The sequence below is a fragment of the Amaranthus tricolor genome, chromosome 6 (genome assembly GCF_026212465.1).
Source record: "Amaranthus tricolor cultivar Red isolate AtriRed21 chromosome 6, ASM2621246v1, whole genome shotgun sequence".
Taxonomy (NCBI): domain Eukaryota; kingdom Viridiplantae; phylum Streptophyta; class Magnoliopsida; order Caryophyllales; family Amaranthaceae; genus Amaranthus; species Amaranthus tricolor.
Window position 1 is genome coordinate 19,133,682 of NC_080052.1, and position 22,446 is coordinate 19,156,127.

Genomic DNA, 22,446 nt, shown 5'->3' on the forward strand with positions numbered 1-22,446 from the left:
ATTCTAGAAAAAAAAACCCCTAAATTGGTGTTATTTATGGTTAATCAAAAGTTGGTATTATCATAGGAAAATTAACAAAAAAATTGTACTATTGACAGTAGTTTTTCCGATAATATATTAATACAATTAATGTTACTCTAATATGCCTATTATTTAGAGGTGTTCAATGGGCCGGATATGGGCTGGGTCGGGCTCAAACAAACATGGGCCGGGCCGGGTCGGGTCTTGCAAAATAAAAAATGGGCTGAAATGGGCCAGGCTATAAAATCCGGCCCGACCCATTTTTTTATATTTTTATTTATTTTTTTAATTTTTTTAAAGAACTTTTTTGATTAAGTGAATATAACCCAGATTTCAGTATGTTGCACCACCATAACATTACCAAGCTCTTTAAACTTTTTTGATTAAGTGAATATAACCCAGAACTACATTATAATTATATATACTAAGTTTGCATCCGGTACTTAAAAATAGCATAATGTTAGAAATGGTACTTAAAATGTAGCACTACCAAGTTATACTCTCATTTTAATAAATCAAAAATACAAATTCAAAATTTATAAGTTTGCAAATAATTTCCATGTCCCTGTTCTTCCCAGCTCAAAAAAGCTACCGTCTTTTCTACCATTTTTGGGATATTAGGGTTTCTATTCAGGGACTAAAACCAAAAAGTTTTAGAAATAGTACTTAAAAATTACTTACATATCTAGTCAAATACGCAACTATTATCATTCAAGCTCATTGGTCTGATTACATAATTTGGCATCGCACTCCAAATCAAGAGGATTATCAAACTCATCACGACGCCAATCTTGCACACATACCAAAGCTTGCACTGTTTTGGGTTTTAGAGAGCTACAGATAAGCTAGATGATCTTTCCACCAATACTAAAAGCCGACTCCGAAGCTACAGTACTAACTGGAATTGTAAGCAAACTCTAGCTAATAATGCAAGGTCCGGATACTTTATAATACTTTGTTGCCAATACCCCAAAACATCCAACTCAATATTATGTCCAAGTGGGCTCTCTGCCAAATACGACTCAAGTTGTGATAGTTTGATTGTGTGCTTGAAATTCTAGGAGTGTAGCTATCAAAATCACTAAGTAATTCATCATCAGATAATTCAAAACTTGGAGGGGGAGAAGCAACAACAATTGGGGATGTTAAAAATTGAAGCTTGTATTCATCAAACAAAGATTTCAAAGTAGCCAACACATTAGCAACAAGTTTCAAACCCTTATTTACTCCAAAATGATTCACTAAACAATACTCCACAAATTTGAATTTGAATCTAGGATCTAATATAGTCACACAAGATAGGTAAATATTATACTCTGACCAAAATTTATCAAAAACCCCATACACATTCACCGCCGTAGTCCTCAAAGCTGCATGTTGTCCCTCACGTGCTATTGATAAGTGATGATGAATTAACCAAGCACCTTTAAAATATAAATTTACAGTTAGAGTTTTAACAGCCGAAAACATACACGTCACATCGTAAAAAAGCCTTAAAAATTTATGAATCACAATCAAATCTAAGATTACATTTTGAGATGATGAACGAAGAACAATCATAGCTCCGCACAAATGGATCAAACTGTCAGACATTGATCATTGTGCATTGCGCTGTGGGAAAATACGCTGGATTACAATTTAAAAAACAACATATAACATAAATTCCTTTGATTAAAGGTGAAAAACACACCAGATCACAATCAAAACCATACACAATTGCAAAGGAAGCTAGAGACAAAGAGAGAGAGGATGAGAAATTACCGAACTTATGTACAGATTATCGCAAATTGAATCTTAAATCGCAAATGAGTGAAGAATTATAGTTCAATTTGTAGGGATTTGGATTAAGGTTTTAATTTGGGGAGATTTTAGGGTTTTGATTGGGGAAAAAAAGAGTAAAATGTTGATGCAGGACGTTTGATGCAAATGAAAGTGAAGGTTCAGTACTACTGAATCAGTAGTTTGAATATTCTGATGCAAATAATTGAATAAATTCACTTATTAATAAAGCCTATTTAAAATTTTCAAAGCCCATTTTAAATTTACAAATGCCCATTTTCAACTCATTTTAAGCTCTCTTACAACCTACTCCATTTTAACAATAATAGAGCCCATTTTTAGTCCGGTTTATTTTCGGCCTGACCCTTCTAAAGCCCTTCTAAAAAGGGCCGGATAAGGGCTCAAAATGGGGGCCCAGCCCATTGAAGACCTATACTACTATTACTCTAATACATCTAATGTTACACTAAACCAATAAATAATACTAAGATAACTAATACTACACTAACACGACTAATACTTCACAAATAGAAATAATATTATACTAATATGACTAATAATAAACAAATACGACTAACACTAAACTAGTAATGACTATTTTATTTTTATGCACCTATTATTACTCTAATACGACTAGTACTATGCTAATTTGACTAATACTATACTAATACATCTAATACTTCACTCATTAAACTAATTCTATACTTACAACCAATACTAAACAAATACGTTCAAAACTATGTTAATATGACCAATAATATACTAATATTCCTAATATACACTAGTACAGCTACTATTATACAAATATGACCAATACTGAACTAATATGTTTAGTATTATACTAATAACACTAATAATATACTAATATAAATAATACTAAACCAATGTACCTAATACTAAACAAACACGGCTAATACTGACGACTAATGCTATATAAATACAATCATTGTAACCAAATACAGCTAAGAATATATTAATATGATTAATACTTGACAAATACCACTATAATAATACAAAATACAAATATAACTAATATTATACTAATAGTGCTAATATAACTAAAACTATAATAAATAATAAATAATAAATTATAAATTATATATAATATATAAAAAATAATAATAATTAATAATGAATAATGAATAATCAATAAAAATCAATAAAAAACAAATAATAAATAACAAATTCTCTTTCTATTATCTTTTGTTCATTTCATTTGCTTATGTACAGTATTCTAAGAAATTTTTGAGCATATACATTATAAAAACATAAATTTTCAAATGAGACGGTCTCATAATGGGACTATTTCTATTGTCCTAATTTAATGTACATTTACTATCTTAAAGTGATCACTAACTTGTAACCTAAAAGTAATCACTTATAATTTTAAAGTGTTGATTAATTTTTATAGTCTTAAAGTGATTACTTATAGCCTTAAATAAATCATTTGCAATCTTAAAAGTGATCACTAAGAGAAATCGACTAATTATATGGGTCCGTCTCATGATGAGATAGTCTCATACAAGACAAGTTGTTATAAAAATGTACAAAGTGTTAAATATTAAATTGGATCTAAAAACATCTAATAAGGATATATTTTATCTTATGTCCTTAAAATGAATATTTTAAATAAAAAGAACATTTATGATAATAAATAATACATATTAAATGATAAATAATAAATAATAAATCATTAGGATTAATGTATAAACCATTTGTCCATTAATATATACACATGATAAGAAAATTCATTAAATAGCTCGTGATATAGTAGTTTGAGTGTTATATAATTGTCTTTAGCGGATGAGGCTTGGGGTTCGTTTCGTAGCTTGTGCGTGATTGAAGATGTAGGATGGCAAAAAAGAGTTTTAAAGATGCGTTTCATAAACAGGTTAGAAGGGTCAAATTTTTTCAAAATAAAATATTTATGGTGGTTGACAACTAGATGGTTATTAATGTAGTTGGTCGCCAATGATGCCTAAACTGGTGGTAGCCATTTGGTCGTCAATTGCTACCAGTTTACTGTTGTAACGGTATATATATATATATGGCGACTAGACGCCAATGCTAGCCATCCGGTCGATGTATGCGTATAGCGGTCAGATGACTACCATATTGTTTAGTGGTTGTTTTGTGATTTTTTTGTGTTTGTGTTAAATTTTGTTCTACTTAATAATTCTTTTCTTTTTAAAATTACTTGTCATTCGTTACCTTTTAGTAAGGTGATATTAAGTGGTAATTGAAAATTATGAAGAATAAAGCATGTTTAGTTCGAGATGTTCATTCAGGTCAATTAGTCAATTTCGAGTCAGGTGTTTAGGATCGGTTCAAAATCAAATTTAAAGTCGACACTAATTTTTACAAAATTTTAAAATTCACTTTAAAGTTAGGTGTATGTGTTATGTGAACCCTAGGGGACAAAAATTCTTTTTAAATTATGTGAACAAAAGTATTTGTTTTTTTTTTGTCTAAATTCAAATCAAACAAAATTGTTAGAGATGAAATCCCACCAATCCAAACCACAAACCAAATTAGTAAAAAATATAATAAACCAAATAACAAAATTAATGTTTATCTACAACAACATTTCAATACTCCGAGTATGATTCTCCCAACTAGGTTAAGGTTTGTGGTGTCTAATATACACAATATTACCTTTGTAAAAATCGTATACAACACAAAGATGCGTTAGATTCAATACTGAAAACTAAGAGGAGAGGAGACATTAGTTTCAGTAGTGAACTTCTTTTGAGTTTGTACGTGGGTTATATCTTTTCATCCTTATTTGGATTATTCAGGCTTATTTTTTGAATTCTAACAGAAATATATTAAAAAAAAAGAGAACATTGAAAATTCTAAAGGTGTTGATAATCATAACTAATAAAGCATGTTGATGTGCAGGATTAGGTACAAGCTTGGTGTTGCTGCTTGTACTACTTGGGTTATATTTGCTATTACGTGCGATAAAACGTAATAGAGATGTCAGACTTAAAGCTAGGTACTTTGAAAGAAATGGTGGTTTGCTGCTCAAACAACAAATGTCATCCCAAGAAAATAATATCGAGAAAATCAAAATATTATCTTCCAATGAATTAGAAAAGGCGACTGATAAGTATAATGAGGATCGAATACTGGGGCAAGGAGGGCAAGGTACTGTTTATAAAGGAATGTTAAGTGATGGAAATATTGTTGCTATAAAGAAGTCCAAGATAGAAGATGAAAGTCAATTGACTGTTTTCATCAATGAGGTAGTAATTCTATCACAAATTAACCATAGAAATGTTGTCAAACTATTAGCATGTTGTTTGGAAACAGAAGTTCCTATGTTGGTGTATGAATATATTCCTAATGGAACTCTTTCTGATCTTATCCATGATTCCAAACAAGACTTTGCAATCACTTGGGAAATGAGGTTACATATTGGTACTGACATAGCAAATGCTCTAGCCTACTTGCACTCATCATATTTGATACCTATTTTGCATAGAGATATTAAATCATCTAACATCCTCTTAGACAACAAATATAGGGCTAAATTGTCGGATTTTGGGATATCCAAGTCACTTAGTATTGATCAAACACATGTCTCAACTCGTGTTCTTGGAACGATTGGTTATTTAGATCCAGGCTACTATCAATCGGAACAATACACGGATAAGAGTGATGTGTATAGTTTTGGTGTTGTGCTGGTTGAGCTTTTAACTGGACAAAAAGCAATCCGTGCAAGTAATGAGCATGAAGAAAAGAGTCTTGTAACATGGTTTCTTGCACATATGGAAAAATGTAATTTGTATGATATATTGGATTCTCGAGTACTTAGGGAAGGAAAAGAAGAAGAAATCATGGTTGTGTCTAACCTTGCAAAACGATGTTTGAACTTGGATGGAAAGAGTAGGCCTAAGATGAAAGAAGTCGCAGCTGAACTTGAAACGGTAAGATCATCTATGGAGCGCGGATCGATGAAGATGCAATCAGGTTCATCCAACCAGCATGATCAAACATTTTGTTCTTTGATTGACATAACTACAGGGGAGTTCATTACACTAGATTAATGATCCTTACATGTGTTATAAGATTATTATACATGTACACAGTTTATGTAAAATAATACTGATATGTCATTATATAGTTTTAATCTTCTCTTATCTTAGTTTAATTAGTGTATGTGTCGAGCACAATCGTAGAATTCAGGTTATGATCCTTACACTTAGTTAGAAGGTCTAAACCAAATCTCCAAAAGGACATAGCATTTAATGCATGAGAACAATGATTCAATGAACACTACACGACCTACACGAAATTATAAAGGCATGCTTTATCTGATGAAGTAAAGAACTTTTCACAAATTGGGCAAAACAATTTTTTTGTATTAAATTTCCCACTGCACACTCAATAGGATGCTGCCATGTCAAAGAGTATGGCTACTCTACACTTAACGTCAAGAAAGCGGTATGACACCATAGAGAATGAACAAACGGTATACACAAAGGTTAAGAACACTATCAAAAAATGACATTTACCCACACTTATTTAACCACGCTTATTCAACTTTATTAGAAATTAACATCGATTTAAATTAAATATTTACAAGAGTGTAGATGAGATGGAAAAAAATATTCAAATTTATGGTCAACTGCAATTAACGGCAAATTTAGGATCCAAACCCATGTGTAGCACCAATATTTTCAAGAAAATAAATAGATAAATTGTAAAATTTTTAGTAGAATGTTTTTTGTAAATTGAACTCAAAAAAAGGTCACTTTAAGTTGACCTAAGAAGCAGTATAAACTATAATACAATAATAATCTCAAGGCAATGCCACAATATTATAATAAAGGACGATAAATACCATCAACAAGATAACAATGTTATTATTCCTTTTTCCACTCACACGTTTGGCAAATAAACTAGCAATAAGTATTTTCTTTTACTCTCTTTATGATAGTGATTTCTAAAATGTAACATAATAAAGTAAATTTTAATATTGATTACTAAAATATCGTCATATCCACAACAAATTCTGTATTCATGTCTAACATTTCATTCACATTTCTTCCACATTTCATCCACAATTTTAACATTCTATTATCAAATTTAAAATTATTATCTAAACTGAATTTCTAGTCCTAAATAATCAATTAAATCCACTAGTAAAAAATAATATAAAATTTAAGTTATGAGTTTGATGATATCAACCATTAAATCAAAATATTCTTAATTGTTACAAACATTGATTGTGAATAAACTTATTGTATACAAACTGATTAGTGATTTTGATGTTTTCCAATCAATAATATTGTGAATTATTGATAATATATCTTCAAAATGAATGGCTATACAATCTTTAAATAATGTAAGTAATTATGTAGGGAAACTGAACCCTTTGAAAGCGTTATTCAATATATACAAGGTATATTTACAAAAATATTTAGAAAATCCCGGTACAAAGCCCATACTATAATAAACAATAGGCCGAAATACATTACAATTTCTAGTATCCCTCTCAAACTTGGAGCATAAAGATCACAAAAGTCCGACTTGCAAAAAAGAAAAGATAATTGAGCTTGCCCCAAAGCCTTGGTGAAAATATCAACAAGTTGTGCAGAAATAGGAACATGAGAAGGACTGATGGTACCATTTTGAATAGCACATCTCACACATACGGACAATCAACTTCCATGTGTTGTGCACTCTCATAAAAAACAGGTTTTGAGAAATATGAATAGCAGATTGACTATCACAATACAAAGACATGGCTTTTGGATGATACATCCCCAAACTACGAAGTAAACCTTTAAGCCACTTAAGTTTCAAACTCACTATTGCCATTAACCGATACTTTGCTTCAACTGACGATCTAGAAGCTATAACTTTCTTCTTGGTTTTCCATGAAATGGAAGAATGAAAAAAGAATGACGAACCTGATAACAAGCGACGATTAAGAGGATAACTAGCCAATTTGGGTCGCACCATCCACTCAAAGACATATCACAATCCACACAAAGAAGAATCCCTTGACCAGGTGATCCTTTGAGATATCGAACAAGAATAGTAGCATCACAATGATCACGACACGGAGCACCAAGGAATTGAGAAAGTATGTGCACAGAGTAAGCAAAGTTAGGTCTTGTAAAAGACAAATAAATTAGTCGACCAACTAACATGCGATACTGCTTAACATTATCAATAATAGGACTAGAGGAGGTAGCCAACTTGTGATTTTGTTCCATAGGAAAATGAACATGTTTTGAGCCAAGATAATCTAATTCAGTAATTATATCAAGAGCATAACTTCTTTGGCACAAATAAATTTCCTTTGTTTTTCTGGTAACTTCAATACCCAAAAAATATTTAAGCACACCAAGATCCTTCATATGGAAACGTGAGCACAAATATTTTTTAAAAGTGGTAAGAGCAACGATATCATTCCCATAAACAATCAAATCATCCACATAAATAAGATTATTAAGTTAAATGACACCGTTTTAATAAGAAAATAGGGAATAATCTAAATAAGATTGTCAAAACTCATAATTTCGAAGAGAAGTAACCAACATAGTAAACCAAGATCTAGGTGCTTGTCTCAAGCAATAAAGAGATTTCTACAACTGACATACCTAACTAGGTTGAGCAATCTAAAAACCTAGAGGCGTTTTCATATATATTTTTTCAAACAAATCCCATGCAAAGAAGCATTATGGACATCCATTTAATGCAACTCCTAATTCTTTACAACGGGTACAGCAAGGAAAGTACGTATCGTGATCATCTTGGCCATCAGAACAAACGTATCTTTGTAATCAATCCCTTCAACCTGCTGATTACCAAAGACAACCAATTGAGCCTTGAGGCGCTCCACACTACCATTAGAGTTATATTTGATTTTGTAGACCCAACGGCAAGCAAGAGCTTTCTTTTCGGGAGGAAGATCTGTCACACGCCAAGTGCCATTATTTTCTAATGCTTGAATTTCTTTTTGCATAGATTTTTTCCATCTTGGTTCCTTCATGGCGGCCTTGAACGTTTAAGGTTTTGTACTTGTGATAATAGTTGCAAGAAACTTTTGATGTCTCATAGGAAATCGATGACAGTTAACAAAATGTACAATGAGGTAAGATATACATGAGGTCTGAGATGAAGTAGGTGGCAGAGCAAAGGGAGACGAACTAACTTATCAGATTATATTAGTGACAAAACCAAGCAATTTTATAGTGCAACAACATTATTGAGATTTATATCAATACCAAGATGGTCATAAAAAAATCATCATTAGTATAATTAAAATTAGGTGCAACAATATTATTGGGATTTAATTAAGAGGATGGAGTAATGCTAGTAAAAGGAAACTTATGTTTATAAAACTTCACATCCCTAGATACAAAGTATTCACATGTTTCAATATCATAGAGTTTCCACCCTTTCTTTCCTTGCAAATAACCAACAAATATGCATTTTCTACTCCTACTCATAAATTATCCTTTTTGAATTTGGATAATGAGCATAGCACAAAAATCCAATGACACGAAACGAATCATAAGAAGGGTGGGCATTAAATAAGACAACATATGGAGTTTTATTGTCAAGTAAGAAAGAAGGTGTACGATTAATTATATAACCAACAAACAAAACACAATCACCCAAAAAGATAAGGGAAGATTAGTTTGAAAATGCAAAGCCCGAGCTACATTCAAAATATGGCGATGTTTACGTTTAACCCGTCCATTTTGTTGAGGAGTAACAACACATGAAGTTTGAAACAAAATGACATGCTACTCAAAATAATCTTTTATATAATTAAATTTCGTACCATTATCATTACGAACAACTTTAACTTTAGCATCAAATTGACGCTCGATTATAAAAAAAAAAAGAACCAAAAAACTTATAAACCTTTATTTTGTCAATAGGATATATAGTCACACAACTCTAGAATAATCATCAACCAAAGTAAGAAAATAAGTAGCACTACAAGAGGAAGGAGAGCACTTCCCCCATAAATCACAATGTATGACTCCAAGATGAGAACTTGCTCAACTTTCACTAAAAGAAAATTTATCTTTAGACTGTTTTTCTTAATGACAAACATCACAAGCTTTCTAAGAAATACGATTTAACAAAATAAAAGAGAGATCTTACTACTTTATCTGAAGGATGACTAAGACGTTGATGCCATAAATCTCACCTAATCTTGATACCATATAGGAAACTGAACCCCTTGAAGATCTTATTCAATATATATAAAGTATATTATATACAAAAGTATTTAGAAAAGCATAACAAATTATAAAAACATATTTCTTTTGAAAGACTTTTTGCATTTATATTGGTAGAAGCTATATTGCTAAGTTGAAGTTTGTCTCTCCTTGCTTCTCCTCTTCTGATGAATTATATTAAATCTTGTGGGAAATAATCAAATGGCAGAGTTCAGATTGTAGAAAAAATGACTTAGAAACCTAACTTTTTATCTTCATTTCTTCTTGTTGGAATTTCATTTGCGATTTTTTATTATATTGGATTTTACTCACTAATTTATTTTCTGTGTCTTAAGGAATATTGACCTTGGACGGTATCCCTCCTTTTCAACGTTAGGGTCGGGCTTAGCAACAAGATTAAATATCTTCTCTTTGAGCATTAGGTATTCTGCCATAACTTTTCCATCCATGTCTGCACATGTCTTTGGCTATCATCAATTGTTAGCTTGGAAATTTATAACCTCTTTCTAATAAAATGCTTTTTCAAACTATTTGTAACAACTCGCCTAAATTCAACAAAAAAAAAAAAAGGAAAACAAAAAGTGCACTTGGATGAGAAGGGCAGCTACTAACTTAAGAAAACGATATAATAAAAGTCAATGCTAACTTCACCTACAATGTTAACAAGCAGCAAGATGACATTATTTACTCGTTATCATTTCGAATGAATGAATGAATCTATGCATGAAAACATGGGTAGAAAAAAAAAAAAGGAAAGAAACGGTAAACCATCACATATCATATGCTAACACAACAAATTTTTTTGTTGTTATCAACAAAGCATCATAATAGAAAATTATCAAATATTACAATCATGCTAGTGATTCAAGTTTCTACAACTTTTATGTCAAGTGATCTTCGTTCAAGTACGTTCATCACTTCACAAAAATTTCAATCCAAAACTAACCTTTCAAGGTATCCATAATATGACAAGTAATCATGAGGCTGGTAAGGGAGAGGTAGTCTCAATGACTTCCTCTATCAGAATTCATAATAATCTTTTTTGGGTCTTCTTTTGTTAATTAAAAATGGGATATTCTATATAGTAACAATATATTTTTTTGAAATGTAAATGGTAGCAAATCTTAAAAAAAAAAATCTATAGATGAGCATTGTAATGTTGTACTTAAGGCTACAGTAACATTAATGGACTAAAAAATTTAAATTGGTCGTTAATTTGTTAATTATCTTATTTGCCCTTGTCTTCTTTCCTTAAAGCTACTGTAGATTTTATAGTTAAGATTTGCTATCACTGGCGTTTCATAAAAATATGTAGATTTTATAGTTAAGATTTGCTATCACTAGCGTTTCATAAAATTATGTTGCTACTATATATAATAATCTTAAGACACTTTATAACTTAACGGTCAACTAAACGCTTTTAGTCCATTAATGTTACTTAGTTTTAAGTACAACATTACAATGCTATTATGTGAAATTATTTTAAGATATGCTACTACCAGCGTTTCATAAAAGTCTAGAATATCCCATTAAAAATACATATGCTCGTGGTTAACATGAGGCCCTAAGACATAGGAACTAAAGTATAACTCCTCTAGGCGTGATAACCATCTATGCCACATACCAAAACCCAATCCCCGTATTACTTCCAGCATAAATTATACTAAATACAACCACTTCCAATATATTAGTTTGGCAAATAAAGTTATAATGATTTATCATATATTTAATTTCAGTCCATATCCCTGATCAGAAAGTGATGGCTTTTTTATGACAGTATTCTCCCTAAACCCGTGCGGCCAAACACAATCTTTGAATTAGTTAGCTTTTCGGCTATCATGAGCTAACTAGGAGTTATGACAAACGCAAAAAAGATAAATAAAAAATAAAAATATCATACACAAATTTAACATAGTTTACAAACAATGTGTTAGCTACGTCCATGTACAAAGAGAAAACATGTTTTATTAATATGAGAAAGAGAGAGAGAGTCAAATACAGAATACAAGTGAGATCCCCCACTTTCGTACATCTACGAAGTGAGTACATGAAGATATAACTCATATTATCACATAGGATGAAATCTATCTATTTCAACTAATTAATCTATCTTTTAAGTTTTGAATTAACTGTATATAAATCCCTTATGTAACTATATTTTCCTTAAGCCTTTTCCGGAGTCTTTCATATTTTCCTTTACAAGTTACAATAAAATGAGAGCTAGATTAGAGTCTAAGAAACAATTCTCAACTCTAATATCACCAAGATCGAAAGGTTTAAAGTACCTTGATGAACTATTATGATTTCAATGAATTAGACAATGTTTGAAAGAAATAAAATGCAAATAATTGATATAATGATTTAAGAAGGTTCATTGAATGATGGCTACATATTTTGTGGTGTATAGTTTTTTTGTTTATACTATAACATGGAGTATAACAACTCTTACAAATGAAGTATTACAATTAAGTAAGAGAGATTAAGGCTATGTGTTTAGGCTTAGGGCTTTGTGTTTGATGATATACAATAATCATATGAGATCCCTATTTATATGGGTGATTATATTAATGAGCAAACATACTTAAAGCTAGGTATAAATAAGAATAAATGAGCTCCAAGTAAATGAAACGACCCAAAAACGGATCCTAAGCTGCTGCCAAGACCTGCTCGTTCGAGCCATATACTGCTCGTTCGCGCAGATGCACAGACCAGGTCTAGAGTGTTTGTTCAAGCGAGTTATAGGTGAGAAAATTGTTGGCTTCTAATCCCATTGCTCGAACAAAGCAAGGACCAAACTTCAACTACCTCGTTCGAAACTTCATACATAATTTGTCCTTTTATGTTCAACATCCTCATTCATCATGTATTAAACATCTCCATAATAAACATACTTAAGTGCCTCTATCAATACAATAATTATTCATACATTAATCCACACATTTAGTCACCACATTAAGTTACATACTTAACTCACCTATTAACACATACACACATATTATGACATAGGATTCCATTTCTATGCATACACATAAATGCATATTCTGGAATAGTGCATTCAAGACACCAATAACTTCAACATATAACTTTCTTTGATAAAAGCTATTTCTTTTCTTCTCTCTTTTATTATATTATTTTTATTGATTTTATTATGGTGGAGTAGTCTTTCATTCCATTAAACCTTTGTTTTTAGTTTTATTTATTCATTTTTTTGTTGTTTTTATGTTAATATTAGTTTTTATAATTTAATTCGTGTTCTTGATTTTCTTGTGTTACAATGTTTTATGAAACCGTGGTTCTTTTTATTAAATCTGTGTTTAATGAAGCTTAGGTAAAGATAGTATGAGATTAATATTAACTTAGTCTTAACGAAAATTGATGTTAATTAGCCCTTAATCTGATTAGTCAATCAATAAGACAATATGATATTGATAAGATCTAATTTAATAGCAAAAAGTTTTGTATGAGACCGTTTTATCATGCGACAAGCTCATATAATTTGTATATTTTCTAATTGATGATTTTAAAATTATAAATGAATAGATGGTGCCCGTGTGATGCACAATTTTATTAAACTTTCCTACATATTTGTATTATTTAAGAAATAAAAATTTTAAGATTTAGTTAATGATAAATAAATCACAAAAAAAGACAAAAAATTTGATTATATTTTTAATATAATTATATTTATACTCCTATTTGTTTATTTTGAATAGAAGGGCAAATAGTTTTTACATAAAGTGTACAATACAAAATTATGAATACTTTTAATAAAAAAATAACATAGCAGTTTATGCTAAGAAAGCCAAATAGTACATTAATTTGTATAAAGTATTACAACTATTAAAAAACATACTTCAAAATCAAATTTAACATAAATATTTATGTAAAATTATTTTATAAAAGTTTAAACAAAAAAATAATTTTTTTGTCATAAAAAATATAGTGACTTGCATAAAGATACTCACATTCTAAATCATACTAGAATTGTGTATTGTATTTAAACAACCAATAGTATAAATAAAAAAAATTCGAATAAAGGTATATTATCTTTTAATCATCTCAAAATATTCAATACACTTAAATAATACTCAATTGATAAATAACATTGATAAGATTTATAAATAATTAAAAAAATATATAATTTTCTAATACATTAAATGATGTGACCTAAAAAATATAAAATCATTTAATATGGATAATATTATAGTCATAGTTAGAAAGTAATAGACAAAGATATAAATATTAGTCATAAAATAATGACATTATCATTGAGTTTTGGAGCAAAACGTTTTATTGAGGTTGTGACACGTAAGCAATAATAAATAGTGATGATGTCAGCGTGTTTTGTTTTAGTATAGATAGATTGTTAAATTAATCTCTTTAAAGCTTTAATGCCATGTTTAGTACCCGGTACTGAATTATGGAAATGATAATGAAATGTTAATGTAATTTTAGTAAGAATATCTCTTCAATTAGCTCAATTTCTTCACAAAGTCATTTCAATACATTATCACGTAAGCAATAATAAATAGTGATGATGCCCAAGGTACTGTTCTCTTCACTGAAACCCGCTTTTGTCAAGCAAATTGGAGTATTGAAGCTTCAGAGGCTACGGCTTTGTACAGATTGGAGGTAGCAAAAAGGATGGGATTCTCCAAGCTAGGTTCACTTGGAAGGAGATGCCCTAATGTCATTTCGGCTATCGCAAATGCAGAGATTGGTCGTGCTCCTATTTATCTAGTTTATGACATTTTACGTGTTTCTTTTAATTGTTTTGATGCTTTTAAGTCTAGCTTTGTTCGTAGAGGGGGTAATGCAGTTGCCTATATGATGGCTAGATGGGAAACTAATGTTACCCACAAAAGAAATTGTATGGCTCCTTTTCCTGACTGTCTTCGAACTTTGGTTGAGTTTGATTTGAGCTAGTTTTAATTGATAGGTTTAACACAAAAAAAAAAAACATTGTATTAGGTGGTAATGAAAAATTGTAAACAATAAAACTTGTTATGATCAAATTTTAATTACCATGGTAATAACATGATAACTATCATGAAAATTTACACTAAAAATCATTCACATACCACTATTTAATATCATTAATCATATAGATTGTAAGTATTCAATTTAAGATTATAAATTATATTAGAGTCTTTTCCTAGAATAAAAAAAATTTCTCATTTTATACTATAAAGGAAAATAATTCCCTCCATATCGTCCACCTAGGATGAGTTGTTTCAACAATAATATTTTAAGGATAAACCGCTATACAGATAGCAATTTGGTATAAACACCAAATCGCTATTTGAAATAGCGGTTTACTTAATTTTTATGCATAACTTCATTTTCTCGTTCTTTGATACTGACAAATGACAATTTTTCTTTCAACCATAAATTTGTTTCTCGCTATATTAGAAAGTGGAAACCAACCCTCCATAACTTCATCTATCATTTTCGCTCTCTTCAGCAAACGCACAACCATTGTTTTATTCATTTTCAAGAAACTCTTTTCTCAATCTTCAAGAAAACCTTTCTTCATCAACTTTTAAATTATTTTTCTCTCTCTTCAAATGTATTTTGAAGCAATATGACCCCTAATGGTTGAGATCAATTTGGTCAATGACTACTTTATTTTTAGATGTAATGGTGTGCTTTCTATGCATGAAATATTGTTGTTAATCATTATTAAGTTTATATGTAACAGACTCGAAATTTATAATCTTAATCATTTCCGACTAATTCTTAGTTCCTTCAATTTAATTCTTAATCCTCGATTACTAAGCTTCAACTTCATCTAATTTATAAACTCTTATATTCCAACTAACTATATATTTATTGATTTAATTAATTTCCAATTCGATTTTCAAGTTCTTTAATTATTTAATTTTCTTTCAATTCCTAATACTTGCTCAATTTCTTAAACTACTCTGAATATGAAATTTTAAATTTTTATTATTTCTAAATAATTTGTTTTTTGTCCAAAAGTTTCGATAATTAATTTCTATTTTAGAAAAAAAAAATATTCAAAATCATTTAATTAACTTTTGGTTTACGAAAACTTTACGTTTAAAAATTCTTATCTTCTTAATTAATTTCGTTACGATTATTTTAACGACTTAACATTTTTATTTAAATTATTTTAAACTACTCCTAGTATATTTTTGTTAATAACTTTAATTAAGGTTTTAAGCTAGTTTTGCACCTAAAATATCGTAATTACCTAATCTATTAGTCAAAACCTACCTATATTTTTTTATTACTTATTTACTTACATAAGTAAAGTAAGTTTAAAAAGTAATCAAACTTCATTTTTACCATCATGTTGGATGGTTATGGGTAAGATATGGAGCCATGATTTTTTTTATTTTTTTAATCCAAATATTATAAGATCTTGTCCCATAAATATCTTCTTTATATACTAGCTATTTTCCTAACATTCAACCTTGCAAACTTAAAACAAAACTCACCTAAAATATATCATTCTAGTTATGTAATATTAAGGAATTAAGTCATCTACTTATCTTCTATTTGCTCCTAATTTCACTTCATTATATCAATTACTAATTCTCTAGTATATTAATTAGTTGAAGAAAATCAAGAAGGAGCTTAATGCATCACCTTAATAGCTTGAATTATCATTTTTTTTGGAGCATAGTTGGGTATTCTTTTGGGTACTTGAAAGATCATCATTTTGGAGCTTGGATTACTTAGCTCCGAGGATCATACTACTTATTTTCTTTGGTGTTAGTATGTTATAATTTCTTACCCTACTTTTTATGTCAAAATTTTACATTATATTTACTTTATAATATGCAAAGTATGAAATATATGAGGCATGATTAATTAGGGAAATTGGTTGATGAATTTATGATTATGTTTATACTAAGTATGTTATGCTAAAAATATTGTTAGTATGTTGTTTAATAAATTTTGAACATGTTAGAAAGTTGGGTGGATTATTATGCTCTAACAAAAATTAAGTTTTACTTATGTATAAATTTGTGTTAGTATGATTATGAGTTATGTGTTATATTAGAAATGTTATTATAATTAAGTATGTTTATGCTAGAATTTATTTTTAATATGTTTATGTTAGTTTTAAATAATTTTAATAAGTTGTGAGTAGTTTTTATGAAAATGTTATATTAACTAGGATTATATTTAAAAAGTTGTTATTAGAATTTATTTGATATTTATGTTATCGAATTTTCAAGTTATTGTGTTGAAGTTTTTATTTTTTAGTAATTATGTTAATTATTTAAACTTAGGATATACTACAATAAAATAAATTAAGTTGTTTATAAGTGGAAAATACTCCAAAAGTAACCTAGGCCATTTGACCATATTAGTTTATATATAATAATAAAAAAATTCAATAATATAAGTTACTAAGTATCCATAATAAGATTAAAATATATTTGTGAATAACTTTTTATAAGCATTCAAAGTGTTTCCTTGAATATATGAGAAATTATAATAAAGATAACTTTTATGATATTAAATGAACTAGTCGTACAAAATAATTTTTTTAGTTTACTATTTGAGCAAAAATTATATGTACAATATAAAAGTATTTTTAGAAATTTGTCTCTTAAATTATGAGTGAAATATTGATTTTTATGAAAATGTCAAAAAAATAAAATTTTATCCGTTTTGTATCTAAAATATTGATTTTCGTGAAAATTATAAAGTTTACTTAAAATAATGATTTTTGTGAAGTTTTAATGTTTTACTTGCTTTACAACTAAAAGTATTGAATTTTCGTAAAAATTACAAAGTTTACTTGAAATATTGATTTTTGTGAAAAATTTGTAAGTGTCACACTCTTTTTATAACTAGAGATATTAATCATTCAGAAGTTCCAAATTTTATGATTATTTGCTAAAAATTAATCTTTTTGTAAACTTAATAAAGTTCTTGTTTCCCTACAACTTGAAACGTTGACTTTTGTGAAATTGTTGGATTTGAAAAACTTATACTGAGATTACAATTTAACTTGGAGTTATAAATAAAATAATTAATTATCTGAAAAGAATAAGTTGTATTGATTCTAAGTTAGGTAATATCGATTTTAGGAGTTTATTTCAAGAAAAATAAATTTTATATTAAAGTGGAGACTATTAATAAAATAAGTAAAATTTTGGTGATAAATGAGGAAACTATTAAATATAGAGTGATAAATAAAATATAATGAGTAAAGATCAATTTATGAACTACAAGGGCCTAAAGATAAAATTTAGGAAAATTCCACATGGTAACATCCAATTTTCATAAAATGCTAGTGGCAACACTTTTTAAAGAAAATTCCACATGGTAGCATCCAGTTTATGCACAAACTAATTTCCATAGCATTTTCGTTAAGTTCTTGTTAAATTCCGTTTAATTCATCATTTTGTAAGTTTTTTCCACATGGTAGCATCAAGTTTTTGTTTAATTCACAATTTTTAACGTTTAATTCACCAATTTAATATTTAATTCACCGTTTAATTCATTAACGCCTATAAATGTTGTAATAATTTTGTTTTCATTCAAATTGTTGGCATTATAAAATTCAAAAGGTAAGTAGCCAAGCACTAATAATAATACATATTTACTTCAAGCAAAATTAGAGATAATTCTAATAATAAAAGCAAGTATTTTCCTGCTAAAAAAGATTTGCTACAAAAAAGTTACTTATTTATTTATCTTTTTCTTTACAATTTATGAAAAAAAATGTATAAACCAATATTAAAAAAAAACTAATGATTAACGCCGTTAACAAATAGGAAGATGGCAACTAGGATTTGGTGTTGATGGAGACAATGGGGAACCAGTGTTCATATCTCTAACAAAACCTTAGCCTTTTGTTGTATCCACTTGTGCATCATTTTATTATTATTAGAATTATCTCTAATTTTGCTTGAAGTAAATATATATTAGTATTAGTGCTTGGCTACATACCTTTTGAACTTTATAATGCCAACAATTTGAATGAAAACAAAAATATTACAACATTTATGGGCGTTAATAAATTAAACGATGAATTAAACATTAATTGGTGAATTAAACGTTAAAATTGTGAATTAAACAAAAACTTGATGCTACCATGTGGAAAAAACTTAAAAAATGATGAATTAAACGAAATTTAACAAGAACTTAACGGAAAATGCGACGGCAATTAGTTTGTGCATAAACTGGATGCAACCATGTGGAATTTTCTTAAAAAAGTGCTACCACTGACATTTCATGAAAATTGAATGCTACCATGTGGAATTTCCCTAAAATTTAAGTCTATAATAGTAACTATATTAAATAAAGAAGTTATCACCTTAGTTGAATAAAATAAAAGTTAGCATGTAATAATGAAAATGTGATGAAATTATGTGAAATTATCTGATAATTGGTTTAACGACTCTGATAATAAGGTAATGTCGAACCATGGACCGGCATGTAAAATCCCGGTGCCCGTGTTTGCCGGCACGTATAAATGTGGTGTTAGATAGGGGGTTAGCTACCTATCCTGTAGAAGCTCGAGCATAAACATTGGCTGGGTGACCACCCCCACCACAATTAGATATAGAGCTTTGGCCCTAATCTAGTCAGACCCTTACATATATCAGGTGTCATTTGTTGCACTTGCTTGTTGATTAGTGATAAACTTGATTAGTGTTGACGCAATGATGCATGGTACGGTTACGAGTATTTGTAACATCCCAGAAAAACTCGGATCGTTAAAAGGGAGATTTTTATATTTTAAAAGAAAACCAAGCGGGACCCGAGTTAAACCAAGATGTCATAAAGGCACGAGAAAACAAAATTTTTAAAGTTAAAACTTGCGGATCGAGTTCTACTAGAGTTATTGTAGATTAATTAGTGATATCGTAGTCTTAGCAGCGGATAAAAGATATGAAACCAAAAGTCCAATAAGTACATCTCGAGAGCGAAGTCGCCTCTTGAATAAATCCATTTCTAAAAAGCTAATAAAGTTCCAAATTAAAATCCTTTCGTACTCTATCTCTTTTATTCTTCAGATGTAATCCTCACTCCCCAGCCTGCAACTTAACTCACTGCTAGTTATTAACCCCGAAAGGAAAAACAACATCATCGCAGGATCGTTAAGATCAAAGGTACACGTCAGCAAAAACATCTCTTATAACATTAACATTATAGCATAAAGCACAATGGCAACTTACCATACGTCGGTTACAGTTCAATATTTACTTTTTAATAAATTTCAAATGATTCATTGAGTTAGTCAGCCATACTGCTGTACTTTTCCGGCCATACTGCCGAACCAAACCCCAAACTTCCGGAGTAAGACAATACATTAGGGGGAGCTAACCCCTAAGCAAGTCTCTACCATAGGCAACACGCCTTACTTCGGTGCCTATGGTTAAGTATGCATACCCCCGCGGTGGCTCATAATGCCCCCATTTCCACCAATCGACGTCATACTACGTCTACTTTAAAGTTAGTGAGGTCATACTACCTCTACTCATCAAGTTATTGAAATTATATCTCTTGAATAAGAAAGCATAACATCACCTTCACACTTTATTCAATATATTATTATTATTATTATTATTATTATTATTATTATTATTATTATTATTATTATTATTATTATTATTATTATTATTATTATTATTATTTTTATTCCTTTATAACAAACCAATCCACGATGTATAAAATTTTACTGCGTGTACGTACCTTAAGAAAGCAAAAGCAAATCTTAAATGAAACTATCAACTTCCCGTCACGAATCGACTTCCTACACGATTCAATCGTACATACGGGAATAAGCATATACTCACACTTTCTCAAACCACAACCAAGGCACACACACACACACACATCTAACATCAAGCCACACTTACAAACAATTCATGATCACACAACATACTTCATCACAACATAACATCAAATAAAATTCAGATTTAGTATTCTATCCAAAACAGTATGTTAACACTGCCAAACTGAAATTCCGACTTCACCGTTGCGTCCGAAAGGCGTCAAAACCCCCGGGTACCAATTTTCATAATTCATAATGTACTCTAAGTATTTTTAACCTATTTTCAAGCCAAAAAGTGTCCCAAAACAGATTTTTTTACCATTTTCCTAACCCTACGGGATTCACCAAAATTCATCAACAAATGAATTCCAAATGGTACATTGCCTATCAAATATTAATGACCAAATTTATATAATTCTTATGAACCATCTTTGAGATTAAATTCATTGTTCAACAATAATTTCTTTATACATATTTGTATATATTTTTTTTTCTCTAGCAAAATTATAAATTTCTCATATTAGCCAATAAAATAAATAATTTTTCCACCAAATATAAAAAAAACACACACATTTTTTTTACATGAACATTCATATATATATATATATATAAATTTCAAAATCACCCATCACACAAACCAATCCTATTATTCACATATATGCATATCTAAAAACTCTAAAAAGAAACATTCTTCATCAATTTAGATAGAAAAAATACATCCCAAAATCATACATGAAATTTTAAATTCATAAATTAAACATGAATTATAAGATAACACATAGAATAATCATAGAATTTTAAATTAAAACTTAAGAATCAACATAGATTAAGAATTACACTTACAATTGTAAAGGAAAACACCAAATGATGAAGGGTAATGGAGTTAGGAATTTGAATTAGGAGGAATTTTGAGAGGATATGTTTTTTTTTTATCCTTGAAAACTTTAGAAATGAAAGGATGTCAAAATGAAAATGATTAAGGAATTAAGAAGGGTTAATTATATGGAATTAATGCCTTGATCCTTCATTACCCTAAGGGAGTTACAAGCTCCACCAAGAGTCCCATAGAACCGGCCACCTTCCCTCCTACTTTTTTTTTAACTTTTTTTTGAAAATAAAAGATGGGCTAAGGTAAAGTTTGGGCCCAAATAATTCTAATTGCCAAAAAGGATTACAAATCTCATGACCAAGCCCAATAATAAATAAAATATATATATATGTATATATATATATATATATATATATATATATATATATATATATATATATATATATATATATATATGTATATATATATATATATATATATATGTATATATATATATATATATATATATATATGTATATATATATATATATATGTATATATATATATATATGTATATATATATATATATATGTATATATATATATATATATATATATATATGTATATATATGTATATATATATATATATATATATATATATATATATATATATATATATATATATATATATATACATATATATATATATGTATATATATATATATACATATATATATATATGTATATATATATATATATATATATATATATATATATATATATATATATATATATATTTATATATATATATATATATATATCTATATATGTATATATACATATATATATATATATAT

At 28.8% G+C, this 22,446-nt stretch overlaps 2 protein-coding genes across 3 annotated transcripts in view; one reads left to right on the forward strand and one right to left on the reverse strand.

Moving 5' to 3' along the window:
• The window catches only part of LOC130814793 (wall-associated receptor kinase-like 8), an 18,522-nt gene extending 12,563 nt beyond the window's left edge, over positions 1-5,959 (forward strand). The window contains exon 3 of the mRNA XM_057681000.1: positions 4,702-5,959. Coding sequence (XP_057536983.1) covers positions 4,702-5,852 — 1,151 coding nt within the window. The 3' untranslated portion in view covers positions 5,853-5,959. The remainder of the gene's footprint in view (positions 1-4,701) is intronic.
• LOC130814806 (oxysterol-binding protein-related protein 4B-like) overlaps positions 1-22,446 on the reverse strand; it is a 988,965-nt gene that overhangs the window by 134,150 nt on the left and 832,369 nt on the right. The gene's annotated exons all lie outside the window — the stretch shown is intronic.